General features: G+C 48.3%; 1 protein-coding gene across 1 annotated transcript in view; it reads right to left on the minus strand.

Moving 5' to 3' along the window:
- LOC141971171 (uncharacterized) overlaps window positions 1–19,327 on the minus strand; it is a 36,142-nt gene that overhangs the window by 13,283 nt on the left and 3,532 nt on the right. The window contains 9 exon segments of the mRNA XM_074928332.1: window positions 2,430–3,141; window positions 4,314–4,454; window positions 7,006–7,299; window positions 10,179–10,385; window positions 12,850–13,010; window positions 13,012–13,146; window positions 13,656–13,842; window positions 15,223–15,403; window positions 18,045–18,192. Coding sequence (XP_074784433.1) covers window positions 2,430–3,141; window positions 4,314–4,454; window positions 7,006–7,299; window positions 10,179–10,385; window positions 12,850–13,010; window positions 13,012–13,146; window positions 13,656–13,842; window positions 15,223–15,403; window positions 18,045–18,192 — 2,166 coding nt within the window.

Below are 19,327 nucleotides of genomic sequence, written 5' to 3' on the forward strand. Positions count from 1 at the left end.
CACTGCCCATGTCTTTCACTAGAGATTCTTCTTCCTCCATTTCACCCTCTCCCTGAGACACAGCACTGACCATGTCTTTCCCTTCGAATTCTGCCTCCTCCAGATTCTCCTGTCCCTCAGACACTGAACTGCTCATGTCTTTCACTTCAGATTCTTCCTCCTTTAGGTCCCACTCTCTCGCAGACACAGCACTGACCATCACTTCTCCTTCAAATTCTTCCTCCTGCAGCTTCTCCTCTCCCTCACACACAGTACTCCCCAAATCTTTCCCAAGTTCTTCCTTCTCAAGCTTATCTTCTCCCTCAGACACAGCACTCCCCATGTCTTTCACTACAGATTCTTCCTCCTGCATGTCACCCTCTCCCTGAGACACAGCACTGACCATGTCTTTCCCTTCGAATTCTGCCTCCTCCAGATTCTCCTGTCCCTCAGACACTGAACTGCCCATGTCTACAACTTCAGATTCTTCCTCCTTTAGGTCCCCCTCTCTCGCAGACACAGCACTGACCATCACTTCACCTTCATATTCTTCCTCCTCCAGCTTCTCCTCTCCCTCACACACAGTACTCCCCAAATCTTTCCCAAATTCTCCCTCCTTCAGCTTCTCCTCTCCTGCAGGCACAACACCTCTCACGTCTTTCTCTTCAAGTTCTCCCTCCTCTAGGTCCTTCTCTCCCTCAAAGAGAGCAGTCCCCATGTCTTTCTCAAATTCTTTGTCCTCTAGGTCCTCCTGTCCCTCTGATGCAGCACTGCCCACGTCTGTCCCAAATTCTCCCTCCTCCAGCTTCTCCTCTCTCTCAGACACATCACTCCCCATGTCTTTCCCTTCAAATTTTCCCTCCTCCAGCTTCTCCTCTCCCTCAGACACAGCACTCCCCATGTATTTCACTTCAAATTCTCCCTCTTCCACGTTCTCCTCTCCCTGAGATACAGCACTGACCATGTCTTTCCCTTCGAATTCTGCCTCCTCCAGCTCCTCCTCTCCCTCAGACACTGAACTGCCCATGTCTTTCACTTCAAATTCTTCCTCCTTTAGGTCCCACTCTCTCGCAGACACAGCGCTGCCCATCACTCCTCCTTCAAATTCTTCCTCCTCCAGCTTCTCCTCTCCCTCACACACAGTACTCCCCAAATCTTCCCCAAGTTCTTCCTTCTCCAGCTTCTCCTCTCCCTCAGACACATCACTCCCCATGTCTTTCCCTTCAAATTCTCCCTCCTCCAGGTTCTCTTCTCCTGCACACACAGCACTGCCCATGTCTTTCACTTCAGATTCTTCCTCCTTCAGGTCCCCCTCACCCTCAGACACAGCACTGCCCATGTCTTTATCATCAAATTCTCCCTTTTGAAGCTTCTCCTCTCCATCAAACACAGCACTCCCCATTATTTTCCCTTCAAATTCTCCCTCTTCCAGGTTCTCGTCTCCCTCAGACACAGCACTCCTCATATCTTTCACTTCAAATTCTACCTCCTGAAGTTCCCCCTCTCCCTCAGACACAGCACTCCCCATGTCTTTCACTACAGATTCTTCCATCTCCATGTCGCCCTCTCCCTGAGAAACAGCACTGACCATGTCTTTCCCTTCGAATTCTGCCTCCTCCAGATTCTCCTGTCCCTCAGACACTGAACTGCCCATGTCTTTCACTTCAGATTCTTCCTCCTTTAGGTCCCCCTCTCTCGCAGACACAGCACTGCCCATCACTTCTCCTTCAAATTCTTCCTCCTCCAGCTTCTCCTCTCCCTCACACACAGTTCTCCCCAAATCTTTCCCAAATTCTCCCTCCTCCAGCTTCTCCTCTCCCTCAGACACAGCACTCCCCATGTGTTTCTCATCAAATTCTCCCTCCTTCAGCTTCTCCTCTCCTGCAGGCACAACACCTCTCACGTCTTTCTCTTCAAGTTCTCCCTCCTCTAGGTCCTTCTCTCCCTCAAAGTGAGCAATCCCCACGTCTTTCTCAAATTCTTCCTCCTCCAGCTTCTCCTCTCCGTCAGACACAGCACTCCCAATATCTTTCATGTCATATTCTCCCTCCTCCAGCTTCTCCTCTCCTGCAGACACAGCACTGCCCTTGTCTTTATCTTCTAATTCTCTGTTATCCAGCTTCTCCTCTCCCTCAGACACATCACTCCCCATGTCTTTCCCTTCAAATTCTCCCTCCTCCGCATTCTCCTCTCCTGCACAGACAGCACTGCCCATGTCTTTCACTTCAAATTTTCTCTCTTCCAGCTTCTCCTCTCCCTCAGACACAGCACTCCCTATATCTTTCACGTCAAATTCTTCCACCTCCAAGTTCTCCTCTCCTGCAGACACAACATTTCTCACATCTTTCTCTTCAAGTTCTCCCTCCTCTAGTTCCTTCTCTCCCTCAAAGAGAGCAGTCCCCATGTCTTTCTCAAATTCTTCCTCCTCCATGTTCTCCTCTCCCTCAGACACTGCACTGCCCATATCTTTTGCTTCAAATTCTCCCTTATCCAGGTTCTCCTCTCTCTCAGACACAGCACTCCCCACAACTTTCCCACGTTCTCCCTCCTCCAGGTTCTCGTCTCCTGCAGACACAGCACCTCTCACGTCTTTCTCTTCAAGTTCTCCCTCCTCCAGCTTCTCCTCACCCTCTGACTCTTCTATCTCAGTGTCCTCGTCATCACTCTCAGAGAGGTCCTCAGCTCCCCCCAGCCCCTCGGGCTGCATTCTGCCTTCCTCCCGGCCAAGGTTATCCCCTCCCCCTGACAGCTCCTCTTCCCCAGTTTCCTGCTCTTCGAGATCTGCCTCGCTCTCCATCCCCTCCACCAGAACATCCTGTTCCCCACGTGCCAGCTCTGTGCCAAGCTCCCTTCCTTTCCCTGTCACCTGTCTTTTAGGATGTCCTTCTGCCATGGCACTCTCTTCAGGAGCAGATTCCTCCACCACAAGCTGACCCTCTGCCTGCAGCACAGCCAGGATTTCCTCCTGCGGCAGCAAATCTCCCACCCATTCTACTTCTTCTCCTGCCTCTTTGGTGCAAACTTCTCCTTCCTCTTCAATAAAATCTGCCTCCTCAAGTGCTTGAGTTTCCTCTACCCTCTGCCCTTCTTGTGACACTTTTTCTTCTGCTTCCTGCACATCAAGTGTTCTTGTTCCTTCTGCCAAGAATGTTCCATCTGGTGCTATTAAAAAATAATAAAAACAATAGTTTAATTGAGAATTGTGTTAGTGTTAAGGCTGTTTTACAGGGTTATTATTAAAGAGGCTACCTCTCCCAAGCAATGAGGGGACATCAGCATGGTGACAAGAAGAAAGCTTGCTGTGCTACTTCTCATCATGCACCTTTGCTCTGACTACATTTCTAGTGCTGCTGTTCTGACGCCTGGCATAACTAGTTTAAGCCAAAATGCCGACGCATGACCATCTTTCAACTCTGACAGCTCTGCCTGCCCTCTGAACTATCCCCAGAGACGAGAAGGAACCTCCAGCCTCCTGTATACACTCTCCAGATGAAAGACAACACACCTTACAAGAGTGTGCTCTTAGGCTACATAGAGGAAGGAGGTCAAAAGGCTCCCAGCTGACCAGAAAAACAAACTTAGAACACCCTGGATTCATGTGCCAAAGTAAGAACGTGCACAACTAGCAATTTAAAAACAATAGAGATGGCCTGTTCCTGCCAGCTGCTAGACCCTTAGAGGATGGCAGAAGGAAAAGGAAGAGCAGCAGTGCAGACTGAAGTCAGTTTTAACCTGTGGGTTTCTTCGCTTTTCAGACTCACTGCTGCTGGGGAGTAGAAGCTTAAGGTGACCTTCCAGGACGGCTCCCAGCAATGAACGGCTCAGGGTGCAGGGACCAGAAAGGTTCTTGGAGGGAACCAAGACCAAGCTCACTGCCGATTAGGCCAACTGCTCACCGGGGGATGAGCTTGGGAGACAAACGGGGCACAGCACGGAGATGGAGGCTGCAGCTCAGCTTCCCTCCTCATCTGCCAGTCCCACCCTGCCTGTCCTGGACATTTGCCTCCCCAGGAGCCCCCAAACTCCCTGCAAGCAAAGGGAAACTTGCTAGGCTCCTGCCTTCCACAGCTGTTTTCTTGACTGGCAGCCAGTTTTTCATGGCCTGCATTCTTTACCTAGGACCATTACAGCTACCAACAAAGCAGTTATTTACTGTGATACAGGTTAACTACACATGACTACAGAAGCCAGCGAGTCAACACCAAATTTTATACGAGTTAGGAAAGAGCAGACGTAGCGTTTGATAGACTAGAAAGGAAAGGGAAAGGGCAAGCACTTCTAGAAAAAGACTTCAGATTAATTAGATTTCATCCCTGCTCAACAGCCAACCTCACCTTCACTGGCATCATACTCCCCACTTGATACGACCTCTTCTTCCACATCTGGACAGGAGTCATCAGGTTCGGAATTCATGTGATCACCATGTCCAGCTGCCGTTGCTGTTTTCACCCGGACTGGACTGCAATCTTCAAGAACTACCACAAAGTTACAAAAGAGGAAGCCGGAAAGAGAAGCCATTAAAAAGCGAAAGGGGAGCAGAACTCATCCAGCTGCCTCAGCTTGGTTTAAAATTTGAAATGTTAGGGCAGACCCGATTGGAGCCATGTCAATCTTCACCAGCAATAATTCAGGTAGATTAAAACCAAATGGAGACAACCACGAAAAATCCAAGGGAAAATTCATGCAGGGGCATCTACTGAACCGTAGAGCAGCAGTCTTCCACAACATTTTCACAACGGTGAGATTGCTTTTGTCAGGCGGTCTGAAGGGGGGTTCAACATGGGAGCAACAATATTGTTTTACAGACATAAATTTGTTACTGTTCTATCAATACTTTTTCTTAAAAAAAAGGTCTATGTTAAGCTCCCAACTACAGTTCTGATGGTTCCTCAGTTCCCCAACTTCAGTGTGTGAAGACCTACACTTATCTAAAAATAAGTGGAGAAGTATTTTCTGCTCTGTAAATGCAATGCTTGTGATGCTTCACAGTCAAGTCATACATCTGACAAAACAGAACTGGCAGTCTTTCGAAACACCGAGCCTAGGGCAGGGTGACAAACACCGCTGACAATAATTCTCTCTCTTGGGACTGGCAATATCTCCTTGTCACAAAGAGTGCAGCGAGATCAGAAAATGCGCAGCAGGAGCCCACCCCAGGTACTTCCACGCTTCTGACAGACCCTGTCACACCACCCGTCGTGATCTGCCTGGACTCAGCCTACATCTGAACCACCCCAGAGGAGCACTCTGCACCTTTTGCTTTCTTCAGCGTATACAATTTTCTCCAATAAATTAGTTCTGCACTGCTAATGACAGCACCAGTTAGGAAAAACCCTGTCAGATGGGTCTCAGCAGGACAAAACAGAACAGTGCCTATCATCCTCCTCTCAACACCACCCTGAGAATGACCCTTGGAGGCTCAAGAATGGACTGAGAGCCAATTCTTTCATTGCTCTACACTCTGTTTCTTGACAATTCTTTCCTTGCTATAGAATTTACCTAGATAACCCCCAGGTAGACGGGGACAAATCACTATGCAAATTAGGAGGTCGTTCCTATCTATCATTTTTAGGATTCAATGGTTTTTCTTGTCCTTCCTTGACCTGCACCATCCCTGAATCTCAGGTAGTCTCCTGGCAGCAGAGGTGAACAGGACTGGACTAAGGATCAAACGCCGTTACCTACTTACCATTCGGACTACCTGTCTGGATTGGATAGAGGATCTCTGTTCAAGCCTAGAGCCATGAAACCGTGTGTGTTGGATGTAAGCACACAGGAATCGTGCTAATAAAGAACAACACTCTTTTCTTAGGCCAGCTCAGGACCAGATCACTAGCTTGACACATTCCATTGATACAGCATAACATTCTGTCCTCTAGGTTTGTAAGGTTCTTCTTCAGTAGTCCTTGCTCAACTCTAGTGTTGAAGAGCCTAGTGGTGAAAGTGCCTAAACTGAAGTTTCTTTCACACAAGAGAGGGGTTCCGGAGCCAAACATCTTTGGAGGCTTCAGCATTATTCAATGAACAGCACGTTACTGTCTTTACTATCTCAATTCTGAATGCAAACCAAAACAAAAGCAACGCACAAGACAGTCAAAGTAACCCAGCAGCAACTGCCTTGCAGAGCACTAAGCAGCAGCATTCCGATTGTTTATGCCACACAAGACTATCTTAGATGCACTGCAGTGAACTGAAAGCAACAGAAACAGAACCAAAGCCTTCTGTTAAAATAAAGGGAATGCATTCTGCATTCCACTGCAAATCCAGCACACAAAGAGACAACTGAAAATTTCATCTACCATGGCCTGTGGCTCTCCTGTACGCCAGCACCAGTGCAGACAGCTGTTCTTTTATGCTGCCTGATTTAACAGCACCCAGGACATTCCCCTGTGACCTGGATGACATCGCAAAGCAAGGGCTTACATTTTTTCCCCTTCCAGATACAATAAGGCAAAGCCTTGCTCTTGTGGCCAACCTTTTATTAATTGCCCCTTACCCATACAGGTGAGGATGAAACTGCAAGATGCCCATTTTATCAACAGTAAAAATGAGGCCTCGCACAACCATTCGATTTGCTCCTCCCCAAAAAATCCACGACACAGTGAAGCAACACAACCATGGATCAACTGACACAGTTTTGATCTTCATCTGCTGCACTGTGATTCACACAGTAATTTTTGGTTTCTGTTTGGATCATTATCAACAGATTCCCCCAACCTGGCATACAGACTCTCCTACAGGTAATCAATCACGTTTGGATTTCATAATAATTGCATGACATGCGAAACCCAGCTACTGGAGTGAAAAACAACGGTCAAAGCCTTACGCTGGAAACACTAGAAAAGAAACAATAAGCCAAGGCCACGTTCTGGGTGGGTGTTTAGCTCACAGCCAAGAGAGTATTCTAGCAGCCTGGAAACAGCCCAGAACTGCCTCCCCCGTGCTGCGCCAGGACCTGCTGTGAAGGCAGACAGGCACCCTGGCGTGCACTGGTCACCCACAGCCGGGCAGAGGGTCTGTACTCACCGCTCCCCTCGTCACTGTCAGGACCCTCCTCATCGCTGTCAGCTGCTTCCAACACGCTGCTTTCCGATGGCCTGAGATCCTCCCCATTGTCCCCCCTACTGCTTGCATCCCTTTCCTTGTCTTCCTCGAGCAGACTTGCTACTGCCACAGCCTGTTTGAGCTCCCCAGGAACTTCAGGAACCTGACGCTGTACTGATGTTGTATCTTCATCAAGAGTTCCAGCGTCTTCCCTCGCTGTTAGATCTTCTGGGTTTGTCTTTTCTTCTTCATCCGCTTCAGCCTCAGAAAGGCTCGCTGCAATTTTTGGTAATATTTTAAAATATCCTACTCATCTGCAGTGCATTACAATAACTTTGCAGGACTGCTTTTAAAAAAACCTCAAACATGGAAGCTAAAAATTCCCTAAAATATGTCAACGACTCCCATAAATTAATTAAAACAAGAACAAAGAAGCTGTGTTTGAATGGGAACTGCCATTCTAAATCAGTGGACTGCCCTGTATAGGGCCAGACCAGCAAATCAATAAAACTCCGCAATTTTCCTTAGAATTAGCAAAGGGGGAGGCGCGGAGCCCTCGCCCCCTGCCAGCTCGCTGCAGCGGTGCTGTGAGGATGCTGCCTCGCCCTGAGAAGCCGCGGAGGCGCACGCTCATTCCACAGCCACGGGCAGCAGAGCAGCGCGCGGGGCCACGGGCGGTGGAGGTTCGGCCTCCAGCATCTGCTTCCACGGACCTGAGGCACAAACGACTGGGCAGCCACCGCCTGGCAACGACTCTGGCACCTCCAGCCTGCCCCGGACTCGCGCCTCTGTTCTGACGGGAGGTACGTTTAGAGTCCCGGGAAACACCATCGCTCCCAGGCGCTGACAGGAGTACAAACAGTTCAGAGACAGAACCACTCCAACGTGCAGATTACACACTGCACCAGGGGAACTGTCAGCCATTCTCCCCAATTCACTCACTGGCTTATGGTCCACAGGGATTTGAATGCCAAGGTCCCTCTTACACGCTCTTTATTTATGTCCAACTCATAATATTGGATGCAAAAGTCACATCTGTGGCACCTCGGCTATCTGGATTTCATTCTCAGCTCTGTATGCTGGCTGAACTGACCCAAGGGGCCCAACAGCTTCAGACCCTCTTGAACACGTGTCACGATATGCTGAACTAAGGTGAGACAAAATCTGTCCACAGCACGTACTCATAAAGATCCAGATCCCATTACTATTAGCGTGTTATTTCTGCCAAAGCAGCACTCAGAGCTCACAAGAGGATTCGGGTACTGATTGCTGAAACACAGAAACATAGCATCCATGCCCAAAAGCTTGCTATCCAAAATCCTGGTCTACCAACTCTGACACACACATGCTTAAGTTGAAGCGAGTTCTTCTTTGAAAAAACTACAGGTGCAAGGCTCGGCAGATGATCTCAAAGCACAATAAATGTACAGAGCATGTGGAATTTCAGCACACAAGCAGATGAAAGCTGAAGCTAGCAACAATGAAATGGGGTCATGTTGTCTTGGAGAATTTGTAAATACGAAGAACGGAAAAGACCAGCTTAAGGATGTGCAAAAAGGCATAACTAAAAACAGTGGTGTGGAATTAAAGAAAAACGTTTTCAATCATGAATATCCAGAAACATCTTCCACTGTGGAGAGCTATTAGGCACTTTACCAATCGCCTAAAAAAATGGAACTAGTAGTTGCTGCTAATGTTGCTTGAAATATTTCCACCTATAGTATTTCCAGAGAGTCCTTCATTCAAGCAGAAAGCTCTTCTTGCCCTCAAAATTACCAATTAATACTTATTTTTCATAAATTTATTATTACATCTCAGTTGGGAGAAACCCACATCTTTTTCATCCCTTCTCTCCACCTCTTCTGTTCAGTGGTGGGGAAAAAAAAAGTAGCAAGATTTCATTACAAAGGGGAAAATATCAAAAATGAACAAATAGGAAAGAGGAATGAATGATCATCACACACTGCTAGAGCTTGAGAGGCAGCTGAGTGAAGTCACAGAGAAGTTCATAATGCCATGCACTAACAAGCAGAAAAGAATGCTTAATTGTACTGATTATTCCTGAATCACAAGCTATTTCTGATTATCATGAGAGAACAAAAATTAAGATTCTTTTTGATCGCTGCAATGCGTTTATAAGCAAGGATGTTTCAAACCTAACTGGAATTTCTGGTGGACTTTTTACTTTCTATAAAAAGACTGGATCTTTCTTGCAGCTGCAACCTTTTCACAAAGAGCTGTATTGCTTAATATTACCATTGCTTAATTCACCTAGAAATACAAATGTGAAAGTAATGTTTCCATTTAACTCGAGAAACGGTTTGCACATTAGGACGGTCAAATGTAAGGAATATGAAGTAATTGATTTTGAAAGAGCAGGAAATGGAGAAATCCTGGTACATGATGACAAGCGAGAGGCACAGAAGTCAGCTCAGGATCTAACAAAGCCATAGAGGAGAAAAGTTAAGAGAGAACTAAAACACTGCCACAAGGAAAAGGCAGATCAGTTCCGACTTACTCACGACATGGTGAATGGAATGCTGCTGTTCACTGAAGACATGAGAAATTGCCTGCGAGTTTTCCATGGGATTATTGATGAAGATAATCCCACGCAGGCAGCAGGGAGAGCTGAGCTGACGGCATCTCCTCCCTCGGCCAGCACGGGCCAGCGGTGCGCCAGGGGACGCCGCCGAGGTTCTGGCTGCTCAGGGCCATTAAAGACAGCACTGCTAAACCACCAGGAGGCACATCGGGTGTGCCGGGGGCTTCTCAGATAAAAGGGCGTATCCTCAGAAGGTGTCAGTGGTCTCGGACGTCAGTGACCGCTGACACAAAGTGCTGATCTGCCCAAGTATTTAGAGCTAATTTGCCAACTGGCTCCATCTCCATTTCTGCACCTCAATAGTTCAGCAAAGTCTGCTGTGAGCTGCCACACCCTTACACTGCCCGTGGGTTTTGCCGTATTTCAGTGATGGATGGTCGAATTAACCACAGATAAAACAGCTACCTTTTTCCAGTTCAGAAGGAATTGCATGTGTTTTCCTGTGTTTTCCCCTTAACATATGTACCAGGCACGCACAAGATGTAAAACATGCACAAAATGTAAAACATGCATCAGGTCAACTTCTCTAAGCCTCAGTATGAAATAAACTAACCTTGTTCATCGTCCTGGAAGTCACTGTCAGAGTATCCATCATCTTCATCCTTCTCACTGTCAGAGACCTCCAATGCCTTCTCTGATGCGGTTTCACTCTCCTCTGCAATGTCCAAGTCGGGTTTTTTATCACCTGAGGGTGACTCTGATGTTCCATTCGTTTGACCATCAATCTGTCTCTCTTCTGCTTCAATATCTTCATCATACTCTAAAATACAAGAATCATACGGTGAGACGGAATTCACAACTAATAAAGTTCTATTTAAGCAGGCAGAGCTTAACTTCATCAATCTCCTTTTGCCTTTGCATTTGCTCAGTCTTTTTAACGCCATGAGAGAATCTACGACCACCGACAGGAAGAATAAGAGCACATTATCATAAAAAAGCATCGTATTCCTCATAAATAGCATAGCAAAAATGCAGTAAAGCTACTGAATGATGCATCAAGTATGATCAATACATTAAAAACAACAATCAGAACGATTAGCCACTGACAGGAGTAGAAAAACCGAGAACTGGGCAAACTCGGAAATAAAATGCAAGACAGTCTCTTATGACAGGAGAAAATCCTCTTGCAACGAATAAAAAATGCAAGCAACAGAGAAAGCTGGAGAAAGGTAATCTACTGCAGCACAAAAAAAGACACATGTGGATTGACGTGGCTAATCAGCAAAGAAGTGGCTTACAAACTGAATGAATTAAATCAATCCAGCCAAAGGGTGCTGCGGAGGAACATTCTGTCATGGCACTGCTCTGGTACCTCCTTCAGCTCCCAGGTGAAATCCTCAGACAAATGAAGCTGACAACAGAATTGCCATTTTCACCCCAACACGGTCTGGATTCCGTCCCAGGCCACGAGCCTGACAAGCTGTAGTAGCTGACAGACAGCTCTGCTCACATCTGTAGTAAAGATTGGCCCCACGCGTACGCATTACAGAATCCTCCCCTGCCCAGCCAAGCTGCAGCGGCTGCAACCCCAGGCACCAGCGCGTAGCGATGTCAGTGATTTCCCTGTGAAATTCAGTAATTCCTCTGCCACCACCAGCTCACTGCGCGTGCAGCAGAGAGGCAACAAACCCAACTGTGCCGGAGAGCTGCCACCGCTGACACACCAGCTGTCTGTCCCTCGTGGCCATCACTTCTCACCTTTCCCATTTTATTGCCCACCCCTTCTTCTTTCGATCGGTGCTTTTAAAATACTGAAGGGACAGATGCCAGGGACAGAAATCAAGAGTACCTGATGCAGAACCAATTAGGCAGATAAACGGTTACCCAGACAATGAGAATTAAGGGAATAAGGAGATTTTTTTTTTTCTGTGTTCAAAATCACTTGCGATTCCAACTGCATTGTTGGAAGTGAGGCCTCCTTAGGCAACTGTCAGAAAGGTGCCCCCCTGCTGAAGGAAAAAGGCTTGATTAATGCCAAACACAGATCCAGGGGGACTAATGAGGAAGCTGAGTAGCAGCAGCACTGCGGAATTATGAAAGTAAAAATAGGAATAGGAAGTAGGAATTTAGATACATCTCTAAATCTGACTCACTCTGAAGAAGGCTTTATCATAAGAGCTGAGCCCACCGCCTCTCCCGCGGGGGCAGGCAGAGTCCCCGACAGCAACAGGGACCGGCCCAAGGTGGCACATCCTGGGCGTGCAGGTGGAGCTGCCACGCACCGTTTGATACCAGAAATATTGCATTGGCCTGCCACAAGAAACGCCCCTCGGGCAGACTTTCAGCAAGGGCAGCCTCTCTCCGGTCTTTCTTTTTAAATCTGCCGACAGAAAGGAGGTGGGCCTCAAGCAGAGGGGGAAGGTCAGCTAGCTACAACAGGCAAGGGGAGCGGTCAGTAAGGGGAAAGGACGATGGTCCGGGGGGGTCGGAGCAGAGGAGGCACGAAAGGAGGGCTGGTAGGCCTGGGGCAGAGGAACAAAGGCTCAGACAAGCCAGGACCTGGAGGTTGGGGCAGGTGTCCCCTGAGCGGTGCCTGGGGCACTGTGGTGGAGAGGGGGCGGGAAAGAGCCTTAGGGAACAGAGCCCTGCACGGCCCCTGGCAACAGAGGAGAGGAGACCAGAACACTTCAGCTAGCGCTGCATCTTGCTGACCTTTTGCTGCTACGTGCTCTTCCCACCTTCCCTCCCCTCCTGCGCCCAGCACTGAGCCTCCCCCCTCCCCAGTCCGTCCTCCCCTGCCACCCACCTCGGAGCAGGCAGCAGCACCTTGCCCATGGCCTGCCCCTGCAGCCGCCATCTTCTCTCCACTCCCCGGCACTGGAGCTCCCCTCAGACTGGCCGTCTCCCTGCCCACACCCACCCCGGTCCCTCCTCCTGCTCTACCTGTCCTCGCCTGCTGCCATTCTCCCCCCTCACGGCTGTCCCTGCGCTGTGCCCCACTTCCCTCCTGCTTTCCCATCGCCCTCAGGCTCCTGTTGCAGCCTCTCAGACCTTCCTTACTCACTTCCTTGGCTCCTGCAAAACCCTCTCGTCCTGGTGCTTGGCCCAAAGAAGCCCCACTGATTTTATCACCCAGACACAGGCATCGCCACACTCCTCGCACCAGGTGTCCTCAGAGAGGAAGCCCCAGGCAAAGGCCGAGGCCCGCAATCCCAGACCTACAGAATCCTACTCTCCCGTTTTTCATCCCCTGCTTCTCTTTAGCAGTACTGTACCAGTTTTACCAATGTCTTCCTGACTACCTTCATGCTCACAATCAGATAGTTTTTTCCCTTCCTCTCTGTTCTCCTGTCCGGTCTCCATTTTGTCCTCAATAGTTTGGACATTTGCTTCCACACATGGTGAGATCACTAACACTGAATCTTTCTGTTCAATGCTGCTCTTTACCTGGCTCAATGCACACTCCATCTCCAATGCACACTCCATCTGTCCCGGAACCCACAGGATTTTCCTCACGGTCCTCCTCCATCTTTTTCTTGGGAGGCACTGGCTTGTTGTCCAGGCCCATTGCAATAATGCACCTATAAAACAACAAGGAGAATGGGAAGGTATCATGTTTTTACCCGCAGACACGGAGAGCCACCCTACACCACCCACGAGGGTCGGGACACTGTGCTCTATGGAGTGTGTCGATGCAATTCTGCAAGCAGAGGGTGACATTGAAACCAGAACTTCCACCGTAGCTAACCACAAGTCTCTGGAAAACCATGTTTTCTTCACAGACAAGGATGTCTTAAAATCTTTCCCTCCCCCAAAACTGCTGTTTAAAAATAAATTACCCCGTTCTCACAATCACAAAGAAAACACCAAAAACGACAGTTAAGTCAGCAGCGCTCTGCGTACTTATTTCACCAGCACTTTCACGAGAGGCAGGCAAGGGGTGTAAGTGTGGCACCCCCTGGCCACCGCTCTGCTCAGGGATGAGGAAGAGCTGCAGGGTGCCAGAAAGATGACCAAAGAGGAAACAAGGGATAAATTCAAACTACTGTGCTGCGAGGTCCTTGTGAGCAAAGCACACTCGTCTCCATACCTGTAGCAGGGAGATGCTCCCTCCACACTGACAAATCTGAAGTATCCATGTCTGCCTCCCACCGTGGAGGGCCTCCGGTGTCTGTACTCACAGCAGCAGCTCAATCTGTCCACTGTCAGCCCATTGAGAATAAAGGTGAGGCTGAAGGGGAAACCTCGGTGCCTCCTTGAGATAAACTGAAAGGTCTCTGCGGTCACAGAAGGGATTCAAAGAAGAGAGGTTATGCTTTGCTGCCAGGCTGTTGCAATCGTCGTATCTCACCTGCATCACCACCAGAGCACCCAGCCCTCTGAGGTCAGGCACTCTGGTTCTCGGGTACATTAATTAGTCGGTAATACCCCACCTCCTCCCCACACAACAGCCGCGTCTCTCTCCAACCCCAGAGTGCCAAGCTGGGCACCCCTGTGACAAGCCACTCCGTTTGGGCGCTCACAGCCACAGCAGAACAGAGAGCAGAGCCTCCCATCTCCACAAAATTAACTCCGCCCGTGCCTTACAGGAGTGGGCATCGTGCACAGGAGGTTTAGGATTCCTGGCACGGGCCCACCCGGTGCAGGGCAGCAGCATGTCAGAGCCCCCGCAGTGGGACACACCTGGCAGGGGCAGCCGAGGCTCCAGATGAGCACAGCTCAGCACCAGCGGCTCTGGGCCCGCACGGACGCGGCTGGGCTCAGGGAACACCGGGCACTGGAAAGATGCTGCTTCTGGAGCCGTTCCAGCTGCTCTGCAAGGCACTGCTTGGCATCCAGGCGGGAGGGCACCGAGGCGGGCACCCCGCTCCCTGCCGGGGGGACGGGGTTGTACCCCCTTTACACCGGTCACTCCCTCAGGCCTGTGAGCGGGGCTGGGGACAAGAGGGGCAGGCACAGAGGACACAGCGGGGAGCCAGCCCAGCAGCCCCGTGAGCTGATCCGCGGGCACGCCGCGGTGCTCCCACAGCCTCGGGGACGGGCGGGAGCGCACTGAGCTCTGCACCATCTTCCCACGCCCGCTGAAAACGCCAGCACAGGGGTTCTGTGAGCTGGAATGAGGGGGTCATCGGTGGAATCACTCCTCCTCACAAGTGACAATGTCCCAGCCATTGCCTCTTCCCAGGATCCCAGAACACAATTCACCTTCCACTGGTGCTATGGAATTGCACTCACGTCAGAGAGATGGGAGTTGGGCTCCCCTTATCTACTTTTCCTTCTGGAGTAATAAGCAACATGCACCGATGTACTGTGTAAAGCCAGAAACAGATAACCCCTATTTAAGGACAATCTGCTCCTACTACTACTTTATTAACCACACAGCTCTATATGAAATTAACCTAAGCTACAGTATTTTGCTGAATTAGTTCTCTAAGTTTCTTCCACCATAATTTGCAGAAGTCATTCTAACCTCACTTTCAATCATGAAACAGTAGATCCAGATTTAGTGTGGAGGTAGATGGTATAGAAATCCCTGGATGCATATACCTCGACTGAGCTCAGCTGAAGTCATTTTGATACCACACCAACTTTTTAGCAAAAAAAAAATACATGATGTCACCAGAATTGATATGAATTCTTTGACTCTTCACCCTCACCTCCTTCCAATAGGTTGCCTTTGTAGACACAAAGGTTTTCTCCTCCACAGTGCTGCTGATAGACTGTGATTTCACTCCTCTTATCAGCATCCTTGCCCAATAAATGCAGATTTCTTCCCAGAAAGGCCATGGTGATACATGGGCCGCTGCGTACCCCGGACCTGAAGACTACTCCAGAATTCTGCAGCAGGAAAGACACAAAAAATGCATTCAGCTTCCAACTCTAACAAAAGGTGAACACAAAGAGCATGTATGTGTGGCGTACACTTGAGGCTTCCAGTCTTTTAAGATGAGCCTTGGGCTGCTTAAATTGGAAAGTGCTTTGTAACATGCAGAAGGGGAGGAAAATGTTTCAAACTGAAAATCCACTACATCTAATTGCCCAAAATTGCAGGAACCGTGACCCGTATGGTCCCCCCTAATCCAGGGTTCCTACAATTCCCTTTTACAGGAGTCAAAACTGGCTGGAGATATAGTATAACAGATGAAGTTTTCACACACTCAAGGCATTTCCTATATCCCTCTGAAGTTATGGTACCAGATATGGTCACAGACAGGATCGGATCGACTAAACCAGAAGGCTTTAAGTAAGAGTTCCCATGGTTTTTCTGTTCAAGCACCCTTTTTTCCCCCAGCTGATGAAAAACACCAAATGTTTTAGTATATAGAGAGATGGGTGGCACTTACATTATATATATTCTATATATTAACTTTATATATATATTTATAATATATATATTTTAGTTATGAATTTTATTTCTTTCAAAAATTTGGTGAATATTTATGCAAACTAGGTAAACACATCGTTCAACATTAGGCAAATACACCAACAAGGAAGATTATATACCTGTCCATAAACAGAGAAGTAGAGAGAGCTGACTTACCATCCTTGGAGGTACCTCTGCCTCACTGGGTACAGTGACGGGACGCAATTGTCTCCCTCTGGTCACCCCAGTTCTCACTGTTTTTCCACTTTTTTGCTGGGGTGGAGGTGGTGTTGGTATCAGACCGGTGTTGTTGATGGAAGATATATTGGTCACGTATTTTACTGTATTTGGTCCTTTTATTTCACTCCTCTCCTCCTGTGAAAACATTTTAACCAGGTTAAATAGGTTATGCAAAACCAGCCACCGAGCGCATTGAACCAACCATGGTTTGACGGCTCTTTACACCTCGTAAGACACACACTTCTACAACAGTTCCGTAACTCGGTGCATGCACTTTTGTTCATGAAAAGATTTATGTGCTAAACATTAGGCAAATACACCAACAAGGAAGATTATATACCTGTCCATAAACAGAGAAGTAGAGAGAGCTGACTTACCATCCTTGGAGGTACCTCTGCCTCACTGGGTACAGTGACGGGACGCAATTGTCTCCCTCTGGTCACCCCAGTTCTCACTGTTTTTCCACTTTTTTGCTGGGGTGGAGGTGGTGTTGGTATCAGACCGGTGTTAATGATGGAAGATATATTGGTCATGTATTTTACTGTATTTGGTCCTTTTATTTCACTCCTCTCCTCCTGTGAAAACATTTTAACCAGGTTAAATAGGTTATGCAAAACCAGCCACCGAGCGCATTGAACCAACCATGGTTTGACGGCTCTTTACACCTCGTAAGACACACACTTCTACAACAGTTCCGTAACTCGGTGCATGCACTTTTGTTCATGAAAAGATTTCTGTGCTAAAACCCTTTCTTTTAATTTGCAAAGCAACCGGCAGCTGCTTGGGAGCGTCACCCCCATAGGTATATACAGCACTGTGAGCCGGGTACTGCTTGTAACCGTGCAGGGTTCTGATCCCCAGCAGACGGAACCCCACGGCACTGCTGCGCTCCCTCCGCTGGCAAGCAAGTTCCAAAGCATCCCAAAGAGTCTCCCGACAGTAACATCATTTGGCATCAATTACACAAGATGTGGTTCAAAACGCTTCTCTCCCATTTGTAGTGGAGGTCTAGTCCTCCTTCAGGATGAAATGCAAACAGGCCCAGGGCCCTGAGGAGCAAAAGGCACCTCTAGAGAATAAATTCCGCAAACGCCGCGTGCTCTGGCTCTGAGCTCTGCGTCATGTCTGCATAGCCTGTGACTGATCTGGCTGTTTTGGCAGCAGGGAGCATTAAGTAGAAAGTGCCAGCAAATTCTTGGAGAAAGGATCGTGCCCATCACAATACAGAGCAAATGCAGGAGGGAGCTATTCGGCCAGTGTCTGCCAGGCAGTGGTCACAGCCCCATTCCAAAACACCCCAGTCCCGTGGAACTCCTAACACAAAACCAATTACATCATGTTTTTCTAGGACAGAAGTCCAAATCGCACCTGAAAGAAACTGTGTATGTACCAAGATCATGTCTGGCTACTCCAAAAAGCTCTCATTCTCTGAACCTGACAGTGTGACTTAGCAGGAGGAATGGTAAAAATAAATAAAGGAGGTTTTTTGCTACTTTGCAGCTGTAGATGAAGAGGAAAACTTGGAAGGCTGTGTGAAAATATTCCCGAGTTCTTGGTGTTAACCAGGTGGCTGCCTGCCTCTCTACATAACAGATAGTCTATGTGGAGGGAGAAAATGATGCATGCAGAGGTTTTATACTAAAAAAGTCTCCACATTTTTCCTCACTGTGATCAAGAACTGGGCATTAGACCAGTAAGCCAATGTCTTGAAAATTAAGGGGAAGTTTGAAAGGAGAGCTTAATAAAAAGCTGATCACCCTTTGGAAGGCATGTTGCCTGCAGTATACAGTTCTGGGAGCTGTAGTACTAAAGCAGTGTTATAAAGCTGTCCCTACAATTACATTATTTTCAGAATGAAATATGGCCTCACCCTGCCGGCAGGCTGTTGACTGACTTGAGGTGCCGGGCACTTCTTTTTAGCTGTGGAAGTATTGACAGCCCCCGCTGCAGCACAGAAGGGAAGTGGTGGGAAATGGAGTGAGTGCTGCAGATCCCCTGGCGCTGCATGTGGTCGCCTGGAAGTCTAGAAAAGGAAAAAGAAAACAGCCACAAAATCTCAGTGTATAGTTTCCAGTGCAGAGCAGCACCATAAGTAAAAAAAAAAAAAAATAAAAAATAAAGCATTGATTGTGATATTTGGAAGTGATGAGTGGTTCTCAGGTACCTTCAGGATATTACATTTTCTCGTCTGCCTCTGAAGAGCCAGGCCCCTTTAGGCATCTCTCACTGAGCATCCAAATACTGGAGCATCCAGAATAACTCTTGACCATAAATCCAGGTTTTGCTACTGTCTCTTCACAGTGCAGCCTTGAAGCAAACACGTGAGCTCACAGGCACGCCCAGGAACGCAGCCGGGTGCTGCCTTTTGGTGCCTTCAGCACACGCACGCTGAGAGAACGCACCACCAAAGCAGACCTACTTTTGTTCAATACTCTGCATTTTTATCACGTTATTAGTTCATCTTTTCCTTGTATACCCTTCAGAACACCAAGTCAAAAAGCTGTTCATCTGAGTTAACTTGCTGCCTTACAACAGGCAGACTCCCTGGATCGGTGCTGATGCGATGATGTCCACCATCACACATAACCACAGGCCCAAGTGTCCTCTTCCTGGAGAGGAGGTTACCCAGGACTGAAAATCTCACTTCAGTCTGCACCCACGATCATCACTGGAATCGAGAACCAGTCAAAACTGAGCCATATATTTGACCTTTGACCTTAGACGTTCGTATCATTATTTTTCCAGAGTACATTAACATTCCTTCTCTGCCTGTTAACAGAGAGGAAGAGGTTTCTGAGCCAGAGCTCCGAAGCACGGCCTTCTGGATGAGCTTTAGCCTTACTTCACCCCTTCACCTCTGTTTTCTAAGAGGCCTCCATTGCTCTCAGGGTTTTAGAACGCGCCTACAGCCGTAGCACCCATTAACAATACTTAATGTACTGACACCGGCCTAGGCTTGGGCGACAAGGCAGAGAAAAGGGAAGGATTAAAGAAGATTTATCACAAAGATTTTTGTTTCCTCCATTCTGATGTGCCATTCCTGCAGCATCGGCTTCTGCAGACTTCTCTTTAATGACACAACCCTGCAAACAGGAGGTCGGCCCCAGGGGATGGCGGATGGGGCAGTCAGAGCTCTAGACTAAGCCCAGACCTCACAG

The sequence above is a fragment of the Athene noctua genome, chromosome 28, assembly GCF_965140245.1.
Source record: "Athene noctua chromosome 28, bAthNoc1.hap1.1, whole genome shotgun sequence".
NCBI lineage: Eukaryota > Metazoa > Chordata > Aves > Strigiformes > Strigidae > Athene > Athene noctua.